Below are 22,086 nucleotides of genomic sequence, written 5' to 3'. Positions count from 1 at the left end.
TGGGATGAAAACTGTCGAAAATATTTGGGACGATAGTTATCACAAATTATGTTAGAATAATTTGGGATGGAAATTGTGATCTTTTCAGTCTCGAATTCCATCCCAAATTCATTGCAATTTTCAAAACAATTTGGAATGTTTTTAAAAAACATTTCCGACGATAGAATATACGTAATAATTTTTCTGACTAATTTACCGACAAACTTTCCGATGGCAATATAAAAAATTTCTAGAAAGAAATATGTCGAATTTTTATTTTTTGTCCCAACATCCGTCTCAAATAAAATACTAATTTTTGATACGGTGTATGAATTTTTCAATGAACCATCGTAAAACTGTCACAAATATTCCAACAGATATTCATTTTATCGGAAATATCGTCGAAAATATTTTCTGAAGTGCCTTTTTAAAATGGCCTTCTGTTTATCGAAAAACCATCGAAAATTTCGTTGGACCCCTTATTAGTGACGCAATTTTGTCGGAAGTTCTGTCCCTAAAAAACCTTTCTTTTGTAGTATATAATTTAAAGGTTAGGATGGAATAAGTCCATTGTCCGTGACCTAAAAATTCTTAAGTACAAATGAAATTATTTTTCACAAAATAACCCAAATAATTCATAGCAATTAATTGCACGTCAGAAGCAACTTATTCATCTTCCTCCTCGTCAAATATTATTGAACAAATTTTCAATTCATTAATTATTGAAAAAATAGCTAATAATAAATAAGTAAAATAATAATATTTTGTTAATATTTGAACTTTAGGACATTCTAATTTAGAAAGAGAAGCCATATTGATAAGTGAAGAAAAATTAAAATAAAAAATTACGTACTTATATTAGACTAGGCCGAGTCTTTAAAGATCCAGGACCCGTCCTATTAAACATAAGTCTAAAGCAGATTATAATAGATTCAGATTGAATTACCACCCAATAAAGTTTGAATGGAAGACTTTTAAGTGGAAAATTGAAGCACTTGAAGACTAGACCACCATGTCGGTGGTGCTTTGCGTAGTACTTGAAAAGGATTCTCTTGCCATGCCATAATATTTCTCCATCCATTATTTTACCTTCGTTTTTCTCCACTATTTTTGTAACTAATGTTTAAAAAGTTAAAAGCATGAACATGTGAATAATTTATAATAATTAATTAATATATATATCTTCGAACAAGGGCCAGATGTGGAGTCGTACCAAAAGAATTAAATGAGACTTAAAAACTTAGGTGTAATAGAAAATTGAGAGTGTTGGTGGATGGCGGGGTCCCGTTTTTACCACCTCGGCATCGGCATCGTCTAGAAGAACTAGGTCTTAGGTACTAACCCTGTCACACACAGACCAATCACTTCTCTTTTACTCCCTAACCTTAGACTTTTCATCTTCTCACCATTCTCAATGTAGATTGAGTTGCGTATATACCCACCTAATTTTAATTAATATATATGTATATAAAGATTATAATATATATGTATTTGATTTGATGAAAAAGTTTATAATTTATACACAAGGAATGAAATTCAAGATGCAATTCTATCAATCTAATTATATACTTTTGTTATTTAATTTGATTTATGAATTGAATTAATCGAGGAACTACGAGTTTTTGATCACATGACTAAATATTTTAAAAGATGAACATCAAAAGTGAGATGTCAAGTGATAATGAACAACGCTGTGGTAATTTATTTCCTTTTCTTAGTTATGAAGAATAACATAAGATTCCAAATTGGAAGGCTGCAGCCATCTGTAGAACTTAGTGGTGGGGATTAATAGACCAACTTAAGTATATATAGATTAGCTAAATATTTAAGGAGAGGATGATATGTAATTTAAATTCTTTGGGGCAATATTTAATTTTCGGCAAGTACATCAAAATGTTAAGCAACATTGATTGCAAGGCGTGTGTGTGTCCGAGAGAGAGAGAGAGCTGACTTTTTGCAAGCATAAGAGTAAATGCTGTGCTGTCCGGTTTTGACTCTTTTATGGAGGGGATAATACGACGTAGCTCTTTTTTACCTTTTCTTCTGCATATAGTCAGCCAGCTTGCCCTCCACTGCACTGCACAAAACCATTTCTCTTGCTCTTTTCCCTCTATATATTCCCCTCACACCATTCCCACCCCTCCACTTCCACTCCTCTCTCTCTCTCTCTCGCTCTCGCTCTCTCTCCACACAACACACACATATATATATATCTACAAATTAAAATAGAGACAAAAGAAACCCTTTAATTTATATGGTTTTCTTGTATAATTATTAATATATATATAATTATGGGAAGACCACCTTGCTGTGACAAATTTGGTGTGAAGAAAGGGCCATGGACTCCAGAAGAGGACATCGTCTTGGTTTCTTACATTCAAGAACATGGCCCCGGAAATTGGAGAGCTGTTCCTTCTAACACAGGTTATAATTAATTAAAAGAAAACGAGAAATTTCTCCTTTTTTTTTTGGGTTGGTTGTGATCATTAAAAGCTGTGTAATGAATATTCTGCAGCTCCATCACCATCAGTTTCTTGAATGCATAATTTACTGTTTGTTCAGAATTCATTTCTGTTTGAAATTTGGTTAAGAATCATTTGCTTTTCTCTCTTTATGATGATGATTTATATATCCATAAATCTGCAGGTTTGCTTAGATGCAGCAAGAGCTGCCGGCTCCGGTGGACTAATTATCTCCGGCCGGGCATCAAGCGCGGCAACTTCACCCAACAGGAGGAGAAGATGATCGTTCACCTCCAAGCTCTTCTTGGCAATCGGTATGCCTTTCTCTCTCTCTCTCTCTCTACACCCACACATAGATACAGACACACGCCCTTTTCAGTAACTCCAGAGACAAGCACAACACACACTAAATATGGAGGCCATGCAAAGATCCCAACATGTTCAATTGTTTGGAACTAGGGTCAGATAACTAGATCTGAAACACACACTGTTTGTTTGCAGATGGGCTGCTATAGCTTCGTATCTTCCCCAGAGGACGGACAACGACATCAAGAACTACTGGAACACGCACTTGAAGAAGAAGCTGGGAATCAAGACTCAAGGGGATGATCATGACAAGAGCGAAAATGATGGGGGGAGTTGTACAGATTCACAATCAATTTCAAAGGGGAAGTGGGAGAGAAGGCTCCAAACAGACATCCACATGGCCAAACAGGCCTTATGCGAGGCTCTCTCCCTCCACAGATCCGACAAGAATTCATCGACGGATTCGACAATCTGTTCAGAAACTAAGTTGATTCAGACGTCGACGTATGCGTCTAGCGCCGAAAACATCGCTCGTTTGCTAGAAAACTGGTCGAAAAAGTCTCCAAGCTTGTCTCAAAGAGGCTCATGTGAGAGCACTCACAGTACTAGTTCCTTTAACAATTATAACCCTTCAGCTGGAATTAGTTCCAGCGCGAGTGAGGCGGCGATCAGCACGGCGACAACGACAAGGTTCTTGAATTCTCCGAATTTTATTGAGGATCAAGAAGCCAAGTTTGAGAGTGGAAATGCGAATGGGATTTTGTTGCAAGAAGATGATCATCAGAGGAAGCACAATTATAAGTTGGATATGACTCAAGTGCCCCTTGGCCTGCTGGAGAAATGGTTATTCGATGATGCAGGTGGACAAGGGCAGGATGGGGATATGATCATGGAGATGGCCTTGGTGGGGGGAACTGCTGATTTGTTCTGAGGAAAAAATGTTGTCTTAAAATCTTCAGAACAACTTACCAGTTTTTTAATTAGGGTATATTTTCTTAATTTCTGGAGATTTAGGGTTTGATGAACTGATAATAGGTTTTAATCATGAATATAGAAAAATTAGGTTTTGTCCTTTGCAGAAAGTGTATATTGCTCACTTTGTAGTAGTGGATAGGAATAAGCTTTCATATGATATCATCTCATCCCTCTTGGAACAAATTAAAGTGTTTGTACCCTTGTGCATCATTGGGTGTACATTCCTGAGAAATGAGAATTAGGGTTTGACTTTTGATGCTTTGGAAATCACAATATGCTCTGTTTGGCGGCTTGATTAATTAACTAAAAAGCTTTGGAAATTAAGTATATTCAAATTTGATTAGGGATTAGGGTTGGGATCATTTTTATATTTATATAGAGGTTTTATCAACCCCAGTTCCGAGTTAATTAATTAACCTAGCTAGTAAATTTAACGTAGTTTCGCACATCCGAGAAATCAGATCAGTGTGATTTAATTTGCCTGATGTGGGTGGAATATAAAACTCATAAATGCCAAAAGTAGTAATAGGAAAGAAGTACAATAACATGAAAGTAGATCCGATCATCCGAGCATTTTCGTATGTGGGTCGAACCGACCTGGCCAGATCAACCTGGAAACCCACAATTCTGGCTCTTGTTAACAAGATATGTGGCAGAATCAGGAGAGTCCTCATGAACGTCGTGGCATTTCGCCAAAACTGATATAATGATGGTGGTAGTTTCGGTACCTAGGTCATCATTTCAAATTTTACAATAAATGGTCGTAATTTATGAAAAAGAGCAAGTTTGGTAAAAAAATTCCTAATTCTGTCGGAATTTTTCACATGCTGGAATATGACATTTAGCAATTGGGAATTTTTAAACTTCCAGACCAAATTAAGGTTTTTGTATTGAAATTGCTATTTTTCAAATATATATATATATATATATATATGAATTGATTTGGATTGAAATTGACACCACCCTTATGTTAGTGGGCCAAAATTTCATTATTTTGCATTTTTTTCCTGATGCAATTTTGGTTCAGTAACATAGGGGTACATGTATTCACCTTTTTCTCTTGTATGAGAGGTTAGATTTTTCTCTCACACGTAGAGGAGATTTTATTGGTCTTTGCGTAAACGCACGGCTGAAGGAGAAAAATTTGAAAAAAGGTCTTCAAATTGGAAAGGTAAAAATTTTGTGATTATATTTTTGTCACTCTTTATTACAACAGCCACTTGTTTTATTTCAAACATATATTATGTTTGTTGAGTGCCGAATACCTGGAATTAAGAGACTAGTTTCGATTTAGAACTTAAATATATTTATTTTCATGCTTTCTTTGCATTCTTGTCAAGTCTCGTGACATACCGATTCTTTCATAATCGAGGTGAAAAGAGAGTACATTGGGTAGTGTGGAGGAAATTGTGTCGTGCACCGGTGACGGGAGGGTTGAGCTTTCGTGAATTACGGATTTTCAATATAGCACTGTTGGGAAAGCAAGGGTGGAAAATTTAACTAGGCCAGAGTCTTTACTGAGCCGAATCCTGAAGGCTAGATACTTTCCAATGTCATCGTTTGGAGAGGTAGACGTGGGCTCTAGACCATCTCAAACGTGGCAGGGTATACGGGGGTTGAAACAGGTTTTGATACAAGGTTGTTGGCAAGACAAAGAAGGGACGTGGAAATGGCACTTTGAACAGTCGGGACGTTTCTCAGTCAAGAGTGCTTACAGGCAGGTGGTGGCGATGAGAGGTCGAGATATGACGTCGTCCTCTCACTCCAATTTACATTTGACTAGGGGGCGGAGGTCTTTGTGGATGGTACTATGGCGTGTTGAGGCTCCCCCGAAGGTTAGGCTGTTCATGTGGAAGATGTGTATGGAAGCTCTTACCGACATTGAAAGATTGGCATCACAAGTCAAGGGTATTGACGCGGCATGTGTAGTGTGTGGTGTGCCAGTGGAAATCAATAAGACATGTATTTTGGGACTGCCCGTTTGCAAGACAGATATGGGCAATATCAAACATAGCATGGAGAAATATGTCAAATTGGTTTGGAGGACCAGCAGAATGGATTTTACATGTGGTTCAACAATTGGACAAAGAGCAGCAGAAATGGTCCTTTACCTTATGTTGGGCACTTTGGATGCATCGGTGCTAGAGGCTGATGGAAAGTAAAATTGGAGATCCCTGGAACCTATGGGGAAATGCTTGAGAAATATTGTAGTGCTCGCAGTTGTCTGAGGATTCAGAAGTAGTAGCTTATAGTAGATGAAATGTGATGAGTGATTAAGCTTATATGGTTATTGGCTAGTAGGGGTTGTTTTATTCTTAGGCATGTAGAAGCAGGTTCTAGTTGTTGATAGGGTAATTTTAGTTCATCAATCTGAGAATTGCAATAGAAAACAGTGTAATTAATTTATCAAAAATGACAATTTTGGTCTAAGAAATTTTAATTTGGCCCGAATTTGCCACATGGTCTACACATGACACCTAGAAATTAGCACTATGTTTGTTTTCATTTTCAAGTTATCTCCGAAACAAGTCAAAACATATCAATGTTTGCCATCATTCAAAAACACCTTATTTAGGTGTTTTAAACTGTTTTAACATAAATACATACATACATATATATATCAAACATGATTTGACAATAAATAGTAATTTTTGTCTCCCAAAACACAACATTAAACATATAATACTTATTCTAAATTATCTCCAAAAATAAATACAAACATACATACTATCTCTAACACACATTTATTTATCTTTATTTTTTTCCCTCTATCTTCACAAAACACAACAAAACACTTAGAAACATTATGTAGGGGTTTTTAAACTTTCCTAGTCAATCAGAGTCAATGGCAATACCAATATATTGAAAAAGTCATCTCAAATTTTGTACAAAGTTAAATTTGTGACAATTTTGGGGCGAACTTACAACCAATTTTGTGATACATGTGCCGTTGCAAACACTGGTCAATTTTTTGTGATGAAATTTGTGCCGGCTAATCCATCCAAATACATCGTAAATTCCATCGCAAATTGAGATGAATATTTTTCATCCAAAAATTTCATAAAATAAACTATTTTTTCGTATCGCTCTTTCTTCCAAAAATAAAAAAATGATTATCATTCATGTCTTGTATAAAATTGTCATATTTTATATGACGCTGAAATATTTATAATTACTAACCACACGCATTTTCTGGTAATGTGGGACAACATAAATTAAATTATTGATATTACCATTGCTATTATTAATTGATTCATAAAATTTAAAATACAGATATATAATAAAGGATTAAATGTTCACAAAGTTGCTTATAATTGCCTACTTATATGCTTTATTCCCCTTTAATTAAAACAAATACCCAAAATTTATATGTACATTTTGATGGGACTTACGTGGCCTCGAATAATTGAAAAATGAAATTACTCATAAGCTACTTAGGGTGAAAATAAAAATATATATATATTAAATATCAAGCACAGGAGATTGAAAGCATATGAATTAATCAAAATTAATATGTCATTTCAACTCATATCTTTAGAAACGTGATTCTTAATTAATGCGCCACATGTGGAGGAGCTTGACTTTTATCCCATTTTACAATGACGTTTTTTGGGTGCATGAGAAATATTTATCAAACGTCAAATTACATTAAGAATTAGGTGAAGACAAGGCACGATTTTTCACTATTCATATTTCATAATTTCTCAGCTTTTAATATCATAACGATACCGCGGAAACCTTTTTTTTTTATTTTTAAATTAAATTTCCTCTTATATTACACATGATATATATACATATCAAGTCACTATTAATATTGTAAAATTTCTCATCCTTTAACACAATAGCACATGGTGAATATACATATATATATATATATAAATTTTCGATAAAAGTATTTTTTATTAAGTAAAAAAAAATTACCAAATTAAGATCTGTGCTCTCCTGTTTCGGGTCCGGCAAAAGACCCGGCCTTAAAAACCATTTATCCGCTTGACAACACTTAATGAGGGATTACGAAACATGGTTCAAGCAAGTAGATATTTTTTACCCTATAAATACGCCATTTATACTTCATTTATGGGAAGACATTTATTACACCTGCATTCGTATTAAATACATTTAGGTCGGATTCTTCTATCTCGATCCCAAAACTAACTTAAGTATTAGAGGATTTTAGTTGAGGAGATCACAGTGAGCCTAACGATCTCCTCTTTTCTCAGGTCCCAAATACTGTTCCGGATACACTCGAAGTGACCAACAATCCCAACCCGGATCAAGTTCATATCTTTTCTATTTGATCCAATTAAATTTCGTTTGGCATTTATATATATCCTCATCTTATATACACATATTTTAGTGAAACATTTTATACTTTTATAATGTACATATAATAAACAAAAATATTATATACTAATTTGTAAAATAAAAAAATTGAGACAGATGAAAGTATATGAGAAAATAATAAAAAAAAACTTGCAAAAATATCAATCACATAAGTTGCAGGACTAAAATTACAAAATAATCGATTCAAATGCAAGTCAATGCAATTTTTCGACCAAAGTGGTTAGAAAAAATTTAAAAGTACAAAAAAAATTAAATTAATACAGAACTAAATCATCATATCCCCTAAATTACAGTGCAAAGACTTTATTATTTTTTTTTTCCCAAGCTCATAATCCCCATCACATGAAAAAAGACCCTTTAAAGCCCCACATGATTATGAATATGGATCCTCATGAATATCAATTAATAAGAAGATGGAAAAAGGTCCCCATTACCAGTTTCAATTTTCTTGATTGGCAGAAAGAATTTATGGAAGACCTGATAAGTCTAACCTTTTTTCAAGGAAATAAGTTTAAAATAAAACTCATGGTCTCAATTCAACTTCCAGTTTTAATTAATTCAAAAACATTTATTACATGTGTGTGTGCAATGAAGCTGTCATAAAAATTAAAGTTATGGTCATGAAACAGCCTCCCAAATTTTAGATATTCTTATTCCTATTTATTTCTTTTTCAAGAATTAATGTTATCCTCCTATGCCCCATCCAACAATCCCATTCATCTCCCAACACTACAAGAAATTTGTTTTTTTAATTACTATAAAAAATGATAATACATAATAATTAATTTGCAATTTCTGAAATTACTATTAACCATTATTTCAGCCCACAATGCTAAAATATTAATCACAAAAAAATATTATGACAAATGATTTGCATTGTCGTCTTACAAATAAAGGAATTCATTTAAGTATAATTTGAATCACATTTATAATATATTGTGTCTTCAATTTTAGACTGTAATGAGTGAAATCGATATAATTTTATAACGTAATTTTTTTTTGATTATATAAAGTAAAAAAAATCAAAAGTGAAAAAATATTGAGTTTGTGAAGGTTAAAATGATTAGGTGTATTTAATTTTCACAACTAAAAACCTATAATGCGCCATACTCTAAAATATTATCTGCTGTTGAATTGGTATGGGCACCTCTATTTTATTAACTTAGCGGGCTGGCAAGAGTGTACCTATAATGGGCCCATTGTCAGCCCAACACTTATTGAATGCAATACATACCAATGGTGGATTGGGAATTTTGATAAGCACTTTTTTTGTGGCCCAAACATAGAGACATTAAGTATTATTTATTTATTTATTTATTTATTTGGGGGGGGGGGGGGGGGACATGAAGTCTACATAAAAAAAAGTATGTTAGGAATTGGGAAATAAAGATAGTAAATGATAACTAGGGTATGCATTTATCCAAAACCTGAAAAAATTGTCGAGCCCAATTGAGGCAAGAGTTTAAGTCCAAGAAGCAAAAAGCCACTTCCAGCATAGCTGAAATTTGTTAGCGAGATCAAACTAGTTCAAAAACAATTTTAATTTAATGGTGGTTTAACTAATTCAGCTGGCACATCGACAACACTTCTTATCTCATATGACACATCATTAGTAGATAACTCTACTAGCCGAAACTTTCAGAATAAGATCAAGTTGTCTTGGATAGGTAACTAATTCCCCCAAATAGGCAATTTTCTTATTCATGTGATAGACTATATTCCTACTTGTGTAGGACATAAATAATACGGCATACAATTAAATTAATGTTATACCATGAGAATAAACTTTATAAGAAATCCAATAGAATCTAGATTCTGCTCAATCTTCTCATGTGACTCCTATAAGTAGGGGTTAAAATAGGTTTAGGGAGATAACTTAATAATTTGAGATTTGCATGCATTCTTCACTCTTTCTCAGCTCCCTAGCTCACTAATTTGCAGACCCTCTCATTTTTGTAGCACTCCACACATTCTTCACATGTACCCTCACTGAGCCTACTCAATTTCATACATTTTCTATGTATTCTTGCTTTAGTCTTCACTAAGCTCATTACTGACTTAAATATCAAAGTGTTAATTCCTATTTTACATATTATTCCTCCAAAAAATTTTAAAATCTTGTCCTTTGACATTTATAATATTGTTGGACTTCGCATTCGTAAAAAGTAACAATATAATAAAAATGGCCAGATTTGAGAATCAAATATGAAAAATGAAAATCAAGTAGGTAAAATATGGACAAACTTATATGTCAATTGTGATTAATGCAATTTTTTGGTTTAATTTACTCATCAAAAGTGAAATACTTCATTTATTTGATTTTACATCCCATTAGAATTTAACAGTTAATAAGTAAAATGTACTTGAAAAATATGGATCATTATATAGTATTCATTAAAATGATACTGCATTTATCGTTTCTTCCCTAACTTGGATAATCAGAAAAAGAAAAAAACAATCTTGAATTGATCCCTTCATGTCAAAATTCGACAACACATGAACATCAATATTAGGTATATAGGGTTGGTAAGGAACAAATTGTCCAAATTGTCGGCTCTTTGATAATTTCGTTACGTCCCGACTCCCATTGTTCATGTCCCTTGTCTTTGTAAGCTTGATTGCTTGCTTTCTTTTCTTCTCTTTCTTTCTTTTTTTCTTTTCAATTATATAAATAAAAAAGTAGGGGTGTTCTCGACAAACTCACAAGAGAATTAGGGTTGCGCCTATGCCATTTGTGTTGATTAGAGTCATTATAACTGATCTATTATTACTAAGAATCAAATTCTAATTACACGAGAATGAGTCAGTTGGTAGGTTTAGCTAGCCGCATCAAATATCGTAGCGAAAAAACGTCTTCAAACACCAATGAAAATATGTAATTTCCATAGATAATACAACAAAATTAAAAATTTATAATTTTAAATTTACCATCTCAGATTTATAAGCCGCGTCAAAATGCCACCTCCTAATTACATGACAAAAAATGCAGGTTTACCTAATTAGATATAAGGGAAAATCAAGTTTCTTATTATCTACTTTGATATACTATTGAATTTCAATATATAACACCTTTTATTAGGTAAATATAAATATATAATTAATTAAACTCATAATCTAGCTTCACAAAATTACACTATTGAATGATGAAAAAATCAATCTAGAAAAGAAAAGGTTGGCATTCATGAAAACGGTAACTTAAATAAGTAATTATTATTAATATTTTTCGTTATTAAGTGATTAAGTGTGATATGGTAAGTAGCATGATTTTCTCTAATGAATGAAACCTATAAATCGGTCCAACTTTAAGGGGATTATGTATGAAACTCAAATAGCTATCCAGGTTTTAATGTAGTGGTTACTAGTAAAATAACTCAAATGAATAAAGCCCAAAAAAGAATCCAGATTCAAGAAGGTAAATGTAGACATTTCAGGAAAGGAAGGTGTTGAAGAAGGATTAAAGAAAATGGAAAGGTTGACTTACCACCCTTTTTAAAAAAAAAAAGAAAAAGAAAATAGTACTTATATGTTACATTAATGTATCAATAAATTGAACAACTGATCGATGTATCAACATAAATAATAACTATTAAATTATAAATTACAAAAAATTCTAATAAAGTGATATAAATACCTATATATTCAATAGAATTCAAATTCATGAACTGCTATATCGAGTCATAAATCAGACAAATTGGCGTTAAAGATAGGATTTGAGAGGGGGCATTACTCGGTTTTATGCATATCATCAACTGAGGACCCACAAAATGTAGGATTAGATGTCATCACAGCTAAAAACCAATCACTTTAAGCGACATAGAAAGTAATGCTTTCCCATCAAATTTTTTCAGTCTTTGATGGGCAGTTGGAAGATCATTTCCAATGCTTCCTCCACCTCAATTCTCATTGCTTCTTTGTTTGTTTCCATGAGTGTGATTTAAAGAAAAATTGATTTAAAATAGTTTCAAAATGTCAATATCTTTTTATCAATTTTATTTTAAAATCAAATGGGGATAGGGTCATTGGCCTCAAAACTCTCCCTAGACCCCCCACGTTGTCATTTATAACATTATTTGATAGACTTTAACCAAACTCTCATCAACTTGAGAAAAGGTGCAAGGATTACAATGTCACTTCCATTATTTTTCCCATTATATAGCTGTCACATTTCCACTAAAAAAAAAGATTTCAAATGCCTCGACGTGGCATTTTTAGAGTGGGCGTTGGGCTACACCAAAATTTCTGGTTAATCTAAATTTGTTAATACGTAGGGTCTTATCCTATTCAGGTCAAACTCGAAAAAGACTCAAATAAATTAATTTTAAATTCAAATCCTACCCAATTTACTGAATCCCACTAAAGACCCATGGGTCTCTAGACCCGATCAGACTCAAATTTGATTTTTTTTTCTGTTTTTTAATTATATTTTTTAACAAATCGTGCTAATTAAATTTATATTTTAAATTTTTTATTTTTATCCATAACTTATCAATAAATTCAAAATTATTGAGATCAATTTATAAATAACTATTTTGCTTAATATATCATTTATCATACTATTTACAAAATATTACACATTAAACAATGTTATAATGTCTTAAATTTTTTAGATTTGTTCACTTGAAATTAAATTGATTGATGAATAATAATTCAATTAAATAGCAAAGAAATATAAATATATTTCTTATATCCGAATTGGGTATATAGACCCAACCCAGATCCAATCTATATCTTTTTAATGGGCTATGTATTTGGATAGAATTTTACTCTACCCATTGATACTTGTAAGTGAAGCAGAATCTATCATACAAATCAAATTAATTAACTGTAATAAAAAATTTATAAAAAAATATGTGGGTGGACTAGTTATGAAAATCTGTACTTCTTCAAAGTGGCAAGAAAACAAACTTGACAAATATAAATATTGCAGCACGTTAGGGTAATTAGGTTAAGGTCCTGTCACCCCATTATCAATTAGCTTTTTCTTCAAATATTGTTCCATTCTTGACAACAACCGTTCTTGAATTGGAAAACTTATACTTAAGTAATTTTTTATTACGAAGATTAAGATAGACAAGAATTAGGGTAATATATATAGTTTTGTGGGAGAAATAGACAAGAATGAAGAAGAGACAAGTAGTGATGAGAAATGAAGGATCTGAGAGAAGCTCTGCCACGCAGGTTGTCCGAATAGTTGAATACGCCGAATGCCGGAAGAACCATGCAGCCAATATCGGAGGATACGCTGTAGATGGGTGCCGGGAGTTCATGGCCGGAGGCGAGCAAGGGACAACGGCCGCACTCAGCTGCGCGGCGTGTGGCTGCCACCGGAACTTCCACCGGAGGGAAGTGGTTGACAAATGAGAGGTGTGGTTTATGAGAAAACCCCTCATATCTTTATAAAGACATTTATTCCCATGTTGCACAATTTTACATAAAATACAAGTATTTAGGTTTCAAAATTATAACCAGAAGTTGAGTATTTGTAGTTGATGTCATGCATGGTTAATTAGTTAATTTTGAATTGATTGCTTATTGGTATAGTTTTTAATAGTAATCCATATGTATTCCCCCTCCCCTCCCCCTCCTCTCTATATCACAAAAATTTAGGAGGAAGGAAATTGTAAATGACAAGTATAATTAATATGTATTCCATTACCATATGAGGGCCGGGGTTTATTAATTAATTAATTAATTATATATTCAATTAAGTTTCCTTTCTTTTTTTTAATTTCGATGATATTATTTCTGCACACACACACTTGTGTATATGTTAAATGCTATAAAAAATACAACAAGATTTGGATTAGAAAATTCAATTCACCTTTTATTTCTTCCTAAATTTATTTTGAATTTGCAAAAATATGTAATTTTTTATTTATAAATAAATCTTAGCTCTCAATACGTACAATTACAAACTGGTTGTTTAATTAAATCATCCTAATCATCTCTCTCGAATTCCAACCTCCCAAGGGATGAGTTTAGACTAATTTGTCTGATTTTTCATTAATTATTCATCATGCATCGTTATATATATTCGATTTATGTGGGCATTCGTGCAATTTCACCTTCATCATCATCCCATTAAACCCCACAATCAGTATAATACGGATCTCGTTCTTCAATTAATATTGATGACGTAGCAAGTACGTAGAACCCTATTGTTTTTGTAGTTAGTGTGGGTTAGGAGCACATGAATCCAATGATATAAAGAGTTTTGTATGAAATTGAAATGGTGAGGGTGAGCAGGACATCATTTGTATTAATTATCAAATAAAAGTGATTCTCATCTCATGTAAATAGTTAGAAGACAGGACAGGAGAGGACAGGACAAGACAGCAAACCCAATATTGAAGAACAAAGGGGAATTAATAATGCATCACTAGCTATAAATACAGATCATGAATGATTTAATAATGGTTGAGTTTCACATTTTTCACTTCAATCATCCTTTTATTTTTTTTATTAACTTATTATTGTTGAGGGCGTCTGCCAATAAATTTTTAAACTCCTCAATACATCTTATAAGATATTTCAGAGTTTTTAAATTTTAAAAAAGTATTTAACAATTTTTTTAAAAGCTTATAAGCTCTCAAATTAAGATGTTTTGAATCTTATAAACTCTTTTTTTTTAAAAGTTAACTTCTCTAACTTTTTTCAAAATATCTTATAAGCTTTATAAGATTAATATGTCATTAGACAAAAATATCCTTATTTCCCTCTCACATACACTCTCTCTCTCTCTCTCATACACACACACACACTCTTTCTCTCTCTAATTTTTAAGCATTTTATTGCTATTTAATTTTTTTTTGCATTTGAAAAAGAAAAAATATTTTATTATTTAACAATAAATTTTTATAGTTAAACATAAAAAACTATTATTGATATTATAGTTACTGAAAAAATATAAATTCAATATATGACTAGAAACAATCATTGACAAAGAAAATATCAGTTATATATTTGTGTTAATATTCGACTAGCAAAATTTAGGTAATAATTCATTATTTTTTTATTTTTTAAAATTAAATTTTTATTTGTACTGAAATTAATGTGAACTATTTATGAAAGTATTTTTAAAATATTTAAATATAAAATATGTCAAGAAATAATAATTTATTTGATTATAACAGTAGCATGTCCTTTTTGGTCATTTTATCAATAAAATATCTTATAATGCTAAACATCCTAACATTTTATAAGATGTGAAAATATCTTAATAAGCTCATCTTATTTTATCCAAACGGTTTGAGAGCTTATTTTTAAAATAAAATCCAAAATCTTATAAGCTTCTAAAATATCTTATAAGATGTTTTAAAAAAATTTAATCAAACACCCTCCTATTGTATATTAAATAAATTTTTTTTGACCAAATTATCCCTATACATCTTTACACGCTAGTGTATCTTCACTCTTACAAGAATAGTTCGATCAAAAAAAATTTGTTTAACTTACAATAAATCAGTAATAAGTTAATTTAAAGTCAAATATAAAATTTTGTTCATTTTTTATTACTAATTATCAACAAATTCAACGAATTTTGACAAATAAAAAAATATATTTATTAGTTGAAAATAAATGTCAATAGTATTAAATATAATTTGTTTATTATATAATAGATCAAATTTGACCGAGCCGAGCTCGGACTAAAATTTCTTTATTTTCACTCTGTTTTCTATTTGGTTAAAAAAAAGAATTATGGGTGCTATTTTTCCCTGTTTTAATATTCAGAAAAGAAAGCTCCATTTCGAAAACAAAATATAATATTTTTAAAAATATTACTTAAATATAAATAAATATATAGTATGATTGATCTTCAATTATCATAAAAGAAATATAACTTTTTACTATACTTAATACTCTAATTTAAAAAAATGACGAATATAAATTAACTACAACTACATGAAGGGTAGTAGTCGTTGTTTCTACAAATTAGATCAAAATATTAATTATAGTAAAAAATTGTAGGAAATGTTCTGGTTATAACGAAAACCATCATAAAACTATGATAAAAAAAAAAAAAAAAAACTTAAGCTTTCCAGTTCAATTATTTGATTGTGATATATAGTAATAATTTATTATAATTTTTAATTTTAGTTATTTATAGTACAAAGATTAATTCATGTCTTTTTTAGTATGTTTTAAAAATTAGCTGTTGTGGCACGTTGTTTCTGTGTGGGTATTGTAATAATCTTTTATATTTTAAAATATATTATAAACAAGAGTAAAATATATAAACTAATTAATTACATTTAAAAAGAAGAAGAAATAAAAGAAATTTAATTTATCTATTAATGTAAAATTTTAAAAATTGAGTTATTTTACTAAAGGGAATTTTTAACTTTCTAAAAAATAAATATATAACAATATTATTAATCACTATTTATGACTGTAGATGATATCTTTATATATATATATATATATTAGTATATATAATATCGCAAGGGCCAACATTGTATAAATTAACACTTCTTTAACTTTGCATAAGAGTAGGTGATGGGCCACATAGGCCCATAAATTTGATGGAATTCTTAGACCAATAGCAATGGGTTAGGGCTAATAATATATGGATTTAAAAAACTGGCCCAAATCACATTTATTCAAAATATTTATTTGTCTTAAATAGAAATATATATATATATATATATAATTTCAGCTGTTTTAATTTTATAACCTTCATGAGACGAATAAATTAATTAAATTGATGAGGCATAATTAAAGTAGTCCAATTAAGGTCTTAATAAATTGTGTGGTCATGTCATTTATGTTTCAACAAAAAATTAGGTGTGTAATAAATTATTATTAATGATCGACTATTTATTGTAGAAAACATATAAAAGAATTTCCATGTATAAAAACAAATTCTATGATGATATACTAATATTTTTATTATTATTGATGCTTTAATTAGTATAGCAATTTAAACTTAATAAACAAACTATAAAGTCATTGTTCACCTAAATTCCAGCTAATATATTGAGATAAGTACCACCCCATTTAACACCTATTCCATGAAAGTTAATTCTTCCGATATTATTAATTTAAAGAAAGGGAAAATAAAATTTTCCGATGATATAAGCACGCGTTTCATTTTGATTGTAAATGAAGTTTGGACAATTTATAAGTTTAAATTTATTTTTTCTTAATTAATTTATTTTTTCTTAATGAAATATCTTCCAAAATAAAATTATAAAATTAAAAATAAAAATAAATAATATTTTGCATGATGAGATATCGATTGAGTCACAATACTGATAAATTGATAATAAACCTGACTTTAGAGAAAAGACTTCCTTTCCCAATTGAACTGTTCGGGGGACAAAGTGTTTTTCTTTTTCCTAAAATTTTCTATTGGACCCGAAGAAGTCTTGTCCACCTACTCCACCACTAGTCCAAATTACGAACCTAAATCAAGAAGAAATCATGAAACATACTTCTGAATAATGAATAAAAATCAATGTTTTTGTTATGAAAACTTTTAGCTAGCTTAAAAAAAAAAAAAAAAAAAGTTTGCTGTTTCACACAGTTTCTCTTTGATGATCATAGTGAAGTGAGAATTTCAAGAACCGAAGCCGCTTTTAAGTTTTAAGCAGACAGGCCGGCCTGAAAGCTCGGGAGAAGGAAAGAAAAGCTGTGCCGCCATGTGATTTCTCCACTCTACACGAGCTGAGGTATTTTAATTTTCTTCTTCCTCTGGGTTTGTTTCTTTGTTTTGGTGGTGGCTTTTAGGAAAGAATATGATGAATCTTGATAGCCCACATCATAAAAATTGATTCTTGGTATAGTTTTATGCAAGTTTTGTATTCATGCTCAGAGTTCTGAGTTTCTTCTCTTCTTTTCCTTATTTATTTGTACATTTTCTTCACACTTGCAGGTTGATTTTCGGGTATATTGATTCTGCTATTTGCAGTGGAAAAGATTTAAGGTGAGCAGAGGTAATCTATGGGTTTTGGGTTTAGTTTCAGCAGCTCTGGCTGATTGAGGTGGCTGGTATTTCTTGGTTTATAAATACCGCCTTTAGAGTATTTCAAGAAAAGGAAAATCTTTTGTGAAGGATAGTTCTGGATTTGGCATATTAACTGTGCAGGAAAGAAACTTTTCATTGAAGATTGGTGAAATCTGACTGGTGTTTTTAGGATCCATAAGTTGAATTTTGTGTAGGGTGAAAATTTAGTGAAGTTACCATAAAATGGGAGTTTGAATTTAAGTCCATCATCTGCCTCGGATCTTGACTAGAAAAGAGTTTGAATGCAATCTTCCTGGATGGTGGAGTACTCAGAGTGATTTAGATGTATTAGTTCTGATGTTGAAGATGTCTTCAGTTTCAGAAAAGAGCTTGCTGCCCTCAAGGCTACTTTCTTGTCTGATAGCATTTTCGATGTTTCTTTTCATTTCGGCTTCACTGTCCCTTGTACAACTCAGTCACACTTCTTTGACACCTAAATCAGTTCTTCAGTTAATTATTGCCGATAATTCAAAAATCAACTCAGAACCAGATGGTAAGGGCTATGCACAGAGAAGCCCTCTTTTCAAGATTGGAACTTCAGAGAAAGGAAAAATTGCAATTCAAGAGGGGAACTCTGAGGGTCTTTATCCCCGAAGGGTTATGGATGGACCGGGGATATATAGGAGGGAATCATGCGATAAACGGCAGGCTCTTCTTAGAGTGTATATGTATGACTTGCCTCCTGAGTTTCATTTCGGGTTGTTGGGTTGGAGAGGTGATGAAAACCAAACTTGGCCGAGTGTTAATGGACGAAGTAGAATACCATCTTATCCCGGTGGGTTAAATTTACAGCACAGTGCTGAGTACTGGCTTACTCTTGATCTTCTTGCATCAAATACTCCAAGTGTAGTCAGGCCGTGTAGTGCAGTTAGAGTAAAGAACTCGAGTGAAGCGGATGTGATATTTGTACCCTTTTTCTCGTCTTTGAGTTATAATCGGCATTCAAAGATTCAGGGAAAGGAAAACATTAGTATCAACACAATGCTGCAGGAGAAATTGGTGGAGTTTTTGAAGGGTCGGAAAGAGTGGAAGCGAACAGGTGGGAGAAATCATCTGATTGTAGCCCACCACCCAAATAGCATGTTGGTTGCTAGGGAAAAGCTTGGTGCTGCCATGTTTGTGCTAGCTGACTTTGGGAGGTACCCTATTGAAATAGCCAACATCGAGAAGGATGTAATAGCTCCTTACAAACACATGGTGAGGGCGATTCCAGCTGCTGATTCAGCTCCTTTTGATGAACGGCCGACATTGGTTTATTTCCAAGGTGCAATCTATAGGAAAGATGTAAGTTACTATATCCATTTGCTATAAACCTGTTCAAATATTTGATGCTTATATCTCCAGGTGGTATTGTTTACGATTGCTTTTTACTTTAAATGGTTCAATTGAAAGCCGAAAAACTATATTACACGGTGGCCATGTTCAATTTGTATGAACACATCAGTGGAAAAGAACATATAATTTGCCAAATTTTACTTTGCCTGATTGCATATATATTCTTTTGATATGGACCTTAATTTGGCTGATGTTCAGGGTGGAGCAATTCGCCAAGAACTATACTACCTTCTTAAAGACGAGAAAGATGTTCACTTTACATTTGGAAGTGTTCAAGCAAATGGGATAAGCCAGGCGGGCCGAGGGATGGCATTGTCCAAATTTTGCCTTAATATTGCCGGAGACACCCCATCATCGAACCGTCTGTTCGATGCTATTGCTAGCCACTGTGTTCCTGTGATCATTAGCGATGAGATTGAGCTACCGTTTGAAGATGTCCTTGACTACTCAGAATTTTGTTTATTTATCCGCTCGTCTGATGCTGTGAAAAAGGGTTACGTTCTGCATTTTCTTAGAGGGATCAAACGAGAGAAATGGGTGAAAATGTGGGAAAGATTAAAGGAGATCAGTCGACACTTTGAGTACCAATATCCGTCTCAGCCTGGTGACGCTGTTGATATGATTTGGCAGACGGTTTCACGCAAGAAAACGTCTACAAGGTTGAATGTCCACCGGAAGAATAGATACAGCAGACCGCAGTTTCTTTGAGGACTAACCCGAATTATGTTTTTGCCTACTAGGAATTCATAGGTGATGTATTTGCAGTAACCTTCTGGGCTGGTTTTGACAAATTTACACATGATTCTTGATTCAGTAGTTCCTGTATCTCTCTCTATTTCTCCTTTATGTGTGTGTGTGCAAGCACACATTTCTGATGGATGTAAGCACAGCAAGCTGATATAACATATCTAATCTAGCAATGCAAGTTCTAAATTCCTTACAGGACAAGAACATCAAAGGATAAGAGAATTATCTGACAGAAGAACTATATATTTCTATTTGAAAATCATAATCCAAGTATTTGAGCTATGTCTAGAATCTATAACATATGATGCTTACTCTTCCTATAAACAAAAGGAATAAATGAAACAATCATGCCAAAACAAACCTATACTCTGACCTTCAGAAGCAGCAAAATTTCCTCATCACAACCGAATTTCTGCATCCATGACCGAGAGCTCCAAACACTTCTTCTGCATATATATATCAGCTTCTGTTGTGAATAGGGTCTGATCCTCCTCGTACTTGTCTTTTTTCAGATTGATTACGATCGAAAGCCATTGCAGGTGAAGGGGCAACATTTAGAGGCAAGCTCATTGTTTCTTGCAAGGCATCAGTGTTCAGAACATGTGAACTTCTTAGGAGCAATCTCCCTCCTCCACTCCAACTTCTCGAAGCTGAAACATTCTCTGTTTGGACAGACAGAAGCCCGATACAAAAGAGTACAAGGATGATGATCTTGTAGGTTAAGCAGCACATGTTTAGGAGGAAGTTCTTGTTAGAAACAATGATGAAAGAATAGATGCTTTGTCTGGGAATGAGATGGGCTCATTTGTACTTCATCTGTTGTGAGACTAAAGGCAATAAAGCAGAAAAGGGGCCCCAAAGCATCTAGAGAAGCTAGATTCACTCCAATCATAAGCCTGGCACAGAAGCAAATGCAAGGCTGCTGTAGAAGACTCTGACAGGTTTGAACAAAAGTTGGTTGGAGAAAGAGATCATTCTTGAGAAGCTTGCTTCTTTGGTTTTATTTCTCAAGTATTTTTCTTTGTTTTCCAGAGATAGGCAAAGATAAAACTAAGTTTCTATTTTCAAGATGTTTCGTTTTTTATTTTGTATTGGTGTAAATAAACTAAATAAAAATACGTGAATATAAATTGAACTACATACGTTGTAAAATATAGACAAATATTCAGAATACTTTATGTTGTCTTTCGAACGGTGAAAAATTTAAAACAAACAAAACCATGAAGACTTTAATTTGGTTCTCCACATCCTGTTTCTTTCCTTTTTCTTTAGACCATCATGCATAATTTCAAACAAAGATCAATCTTTCGATGTCATGAGTTCATGGCCAACATGTTCATGGTATAATGCTCATGTTTATTTGCACAATATTAGTGCGTGATTAATATGTAGATAGAGTAAATACAACGTTGTATCTTGATAGTGTCGACACATTCGCGGAAATAACCATTAAAGACGACGATTCTGTTGCTTTTTTTTCAAGAAGTAACTCCTAAACGTGTTGCAACTGAAAAGAGTATTAATTATCAATTGATTTTCCAGTTTAATGTAAAAACAAATATAATTGAATATTGTTAAGATACTATTACACAATAGTTTCTTGTCAAAATGTTGTCATTTTTGTTGGATTATTACCATCTAAGTAGGTGATAATTAGATGGAAAGGAATGGACAAACAACAAAAGCCAAAGTTAGGATTACAAGAGTTGCAAGAAAGCTAGATAAAGTGGAGGTGTTGGGGACAAGTTGATGATAGAGGACTAAAAATTCCCTCCAAAAAATACCACAACAAGCAGCTGCTTTATGTAAAACTCTCTACTTTAAGAATTCCAAGCTCTTCCCTCTATGCAACACACAAAATTTGAGAGTCTTGTTCTTATTGGATTTCCTTTATGCTTTTCTTTTGCCCCTCTTTAGATTGTGAAGCACTAA

General features: G+C 32.4%; 3 protein-coding genes across 4 annotated transcripts; all 3 read left to right on the top strand.

Annotated features, from left to right (window-relative positions):
* Nucleotides 1–2,077: 2,077 nt before the first annotated feature.
* LOC105168794 (myb-related protein 306) lies at nucleotides 2,078–3,978 on the top strand. The gene is made up of 3 exons (XM_011088947.3): nucleotides 2,078–2,403; nucleotides 2,626–2,755; nucleotides 2,943–3,978. The coding sequence occupies exons 1-3, from the start codon at nucleotides 2,271–2,273 to the stop codon at nucleotides 3,676–3,678; spliced, it is 999 nt and encodes a 332-aa protein (XP_011087249.1). The 5' UTR covers nucleotides 2,078–2,270; the 3' UTR covers nucleotides 3,679–3,978.
* A 9,020-nt stretch (nucleotides 3,979–12,998) lies between these two features.
* On the top strand, nucleotides 12,999–13,606 carry LOC105168828 (mini zinc finger protein 2). The gene has a single exon (XM_011088985.3). It carries the CDS (start codon nucleotides 13,185–13,187, stop codon nucleotides 13,425–13,427), a length of 243 nt encoding a protein of 80 aa, XP_011087287.1. The 5' UTR covers nucleotides 12,999–13,184; the 3' UTR covers nucleotides 13,428–13,606.
* Nucleotides 13,607–17,367: 3,761 nt separating this feature from the next.
* On the top strand, nucleotides 17,368–21,399 carry LOC105168793 (Exostosin family protein). 2 transcript variants are annotated; one of them, XM_011088945.3, is made up of 4 exons: nucleotides 17,368–17,737; nucleotides 17,941–19,356; nucleotides 19,606–20,157; nucleotides 20,667–21,399. In XM_011088945.3, exons 2-3 carry the CDS (start codon nucleotides 18,370–18,372, stop codon nucleotides 20,113–20,115), a joined length of 1,497 nt encoding a protein of 498 aa, XP_011087247.2. In that variant the 5' UTR covers nucleotides 17,368–17,737; nucleotides 17,941–18,369; the 3' UTR covers nucleotides 20,116–20,157; nucleotides 20,667–21,399. The 2 variants fall into 2 exon arrangements, with proteins under 2 accessions (XP_011087247.2, XP_011087246.2); XM_011088944.3 differs by lacking the exon at nucleotides 20,667–21,399 and having other exon boundaries at nucleotides 19,606–20,220.
* The last annotated feature ends 687 nt before the right edge of the window (nucleotides 21,400–22,086 follow it).

Source organism: Sesamum indicum, linkage group LG8, assembly GCF_026168435.1.
Source record: "Sesamum indicum cultivar Baizhima isolate 11 linkage group LG8, ASM2616843v1, whole genome shotgun sequence".
NCBI lineage: Eukaryota > Viridiplantae > Streptophyta > Magnoliopsida > Lamiales > Pedaliaceae > Sesamum > Sesamum indicum.
This window is presented reverse-complemented; position numbering and strand designations above follow the sequence as displayed.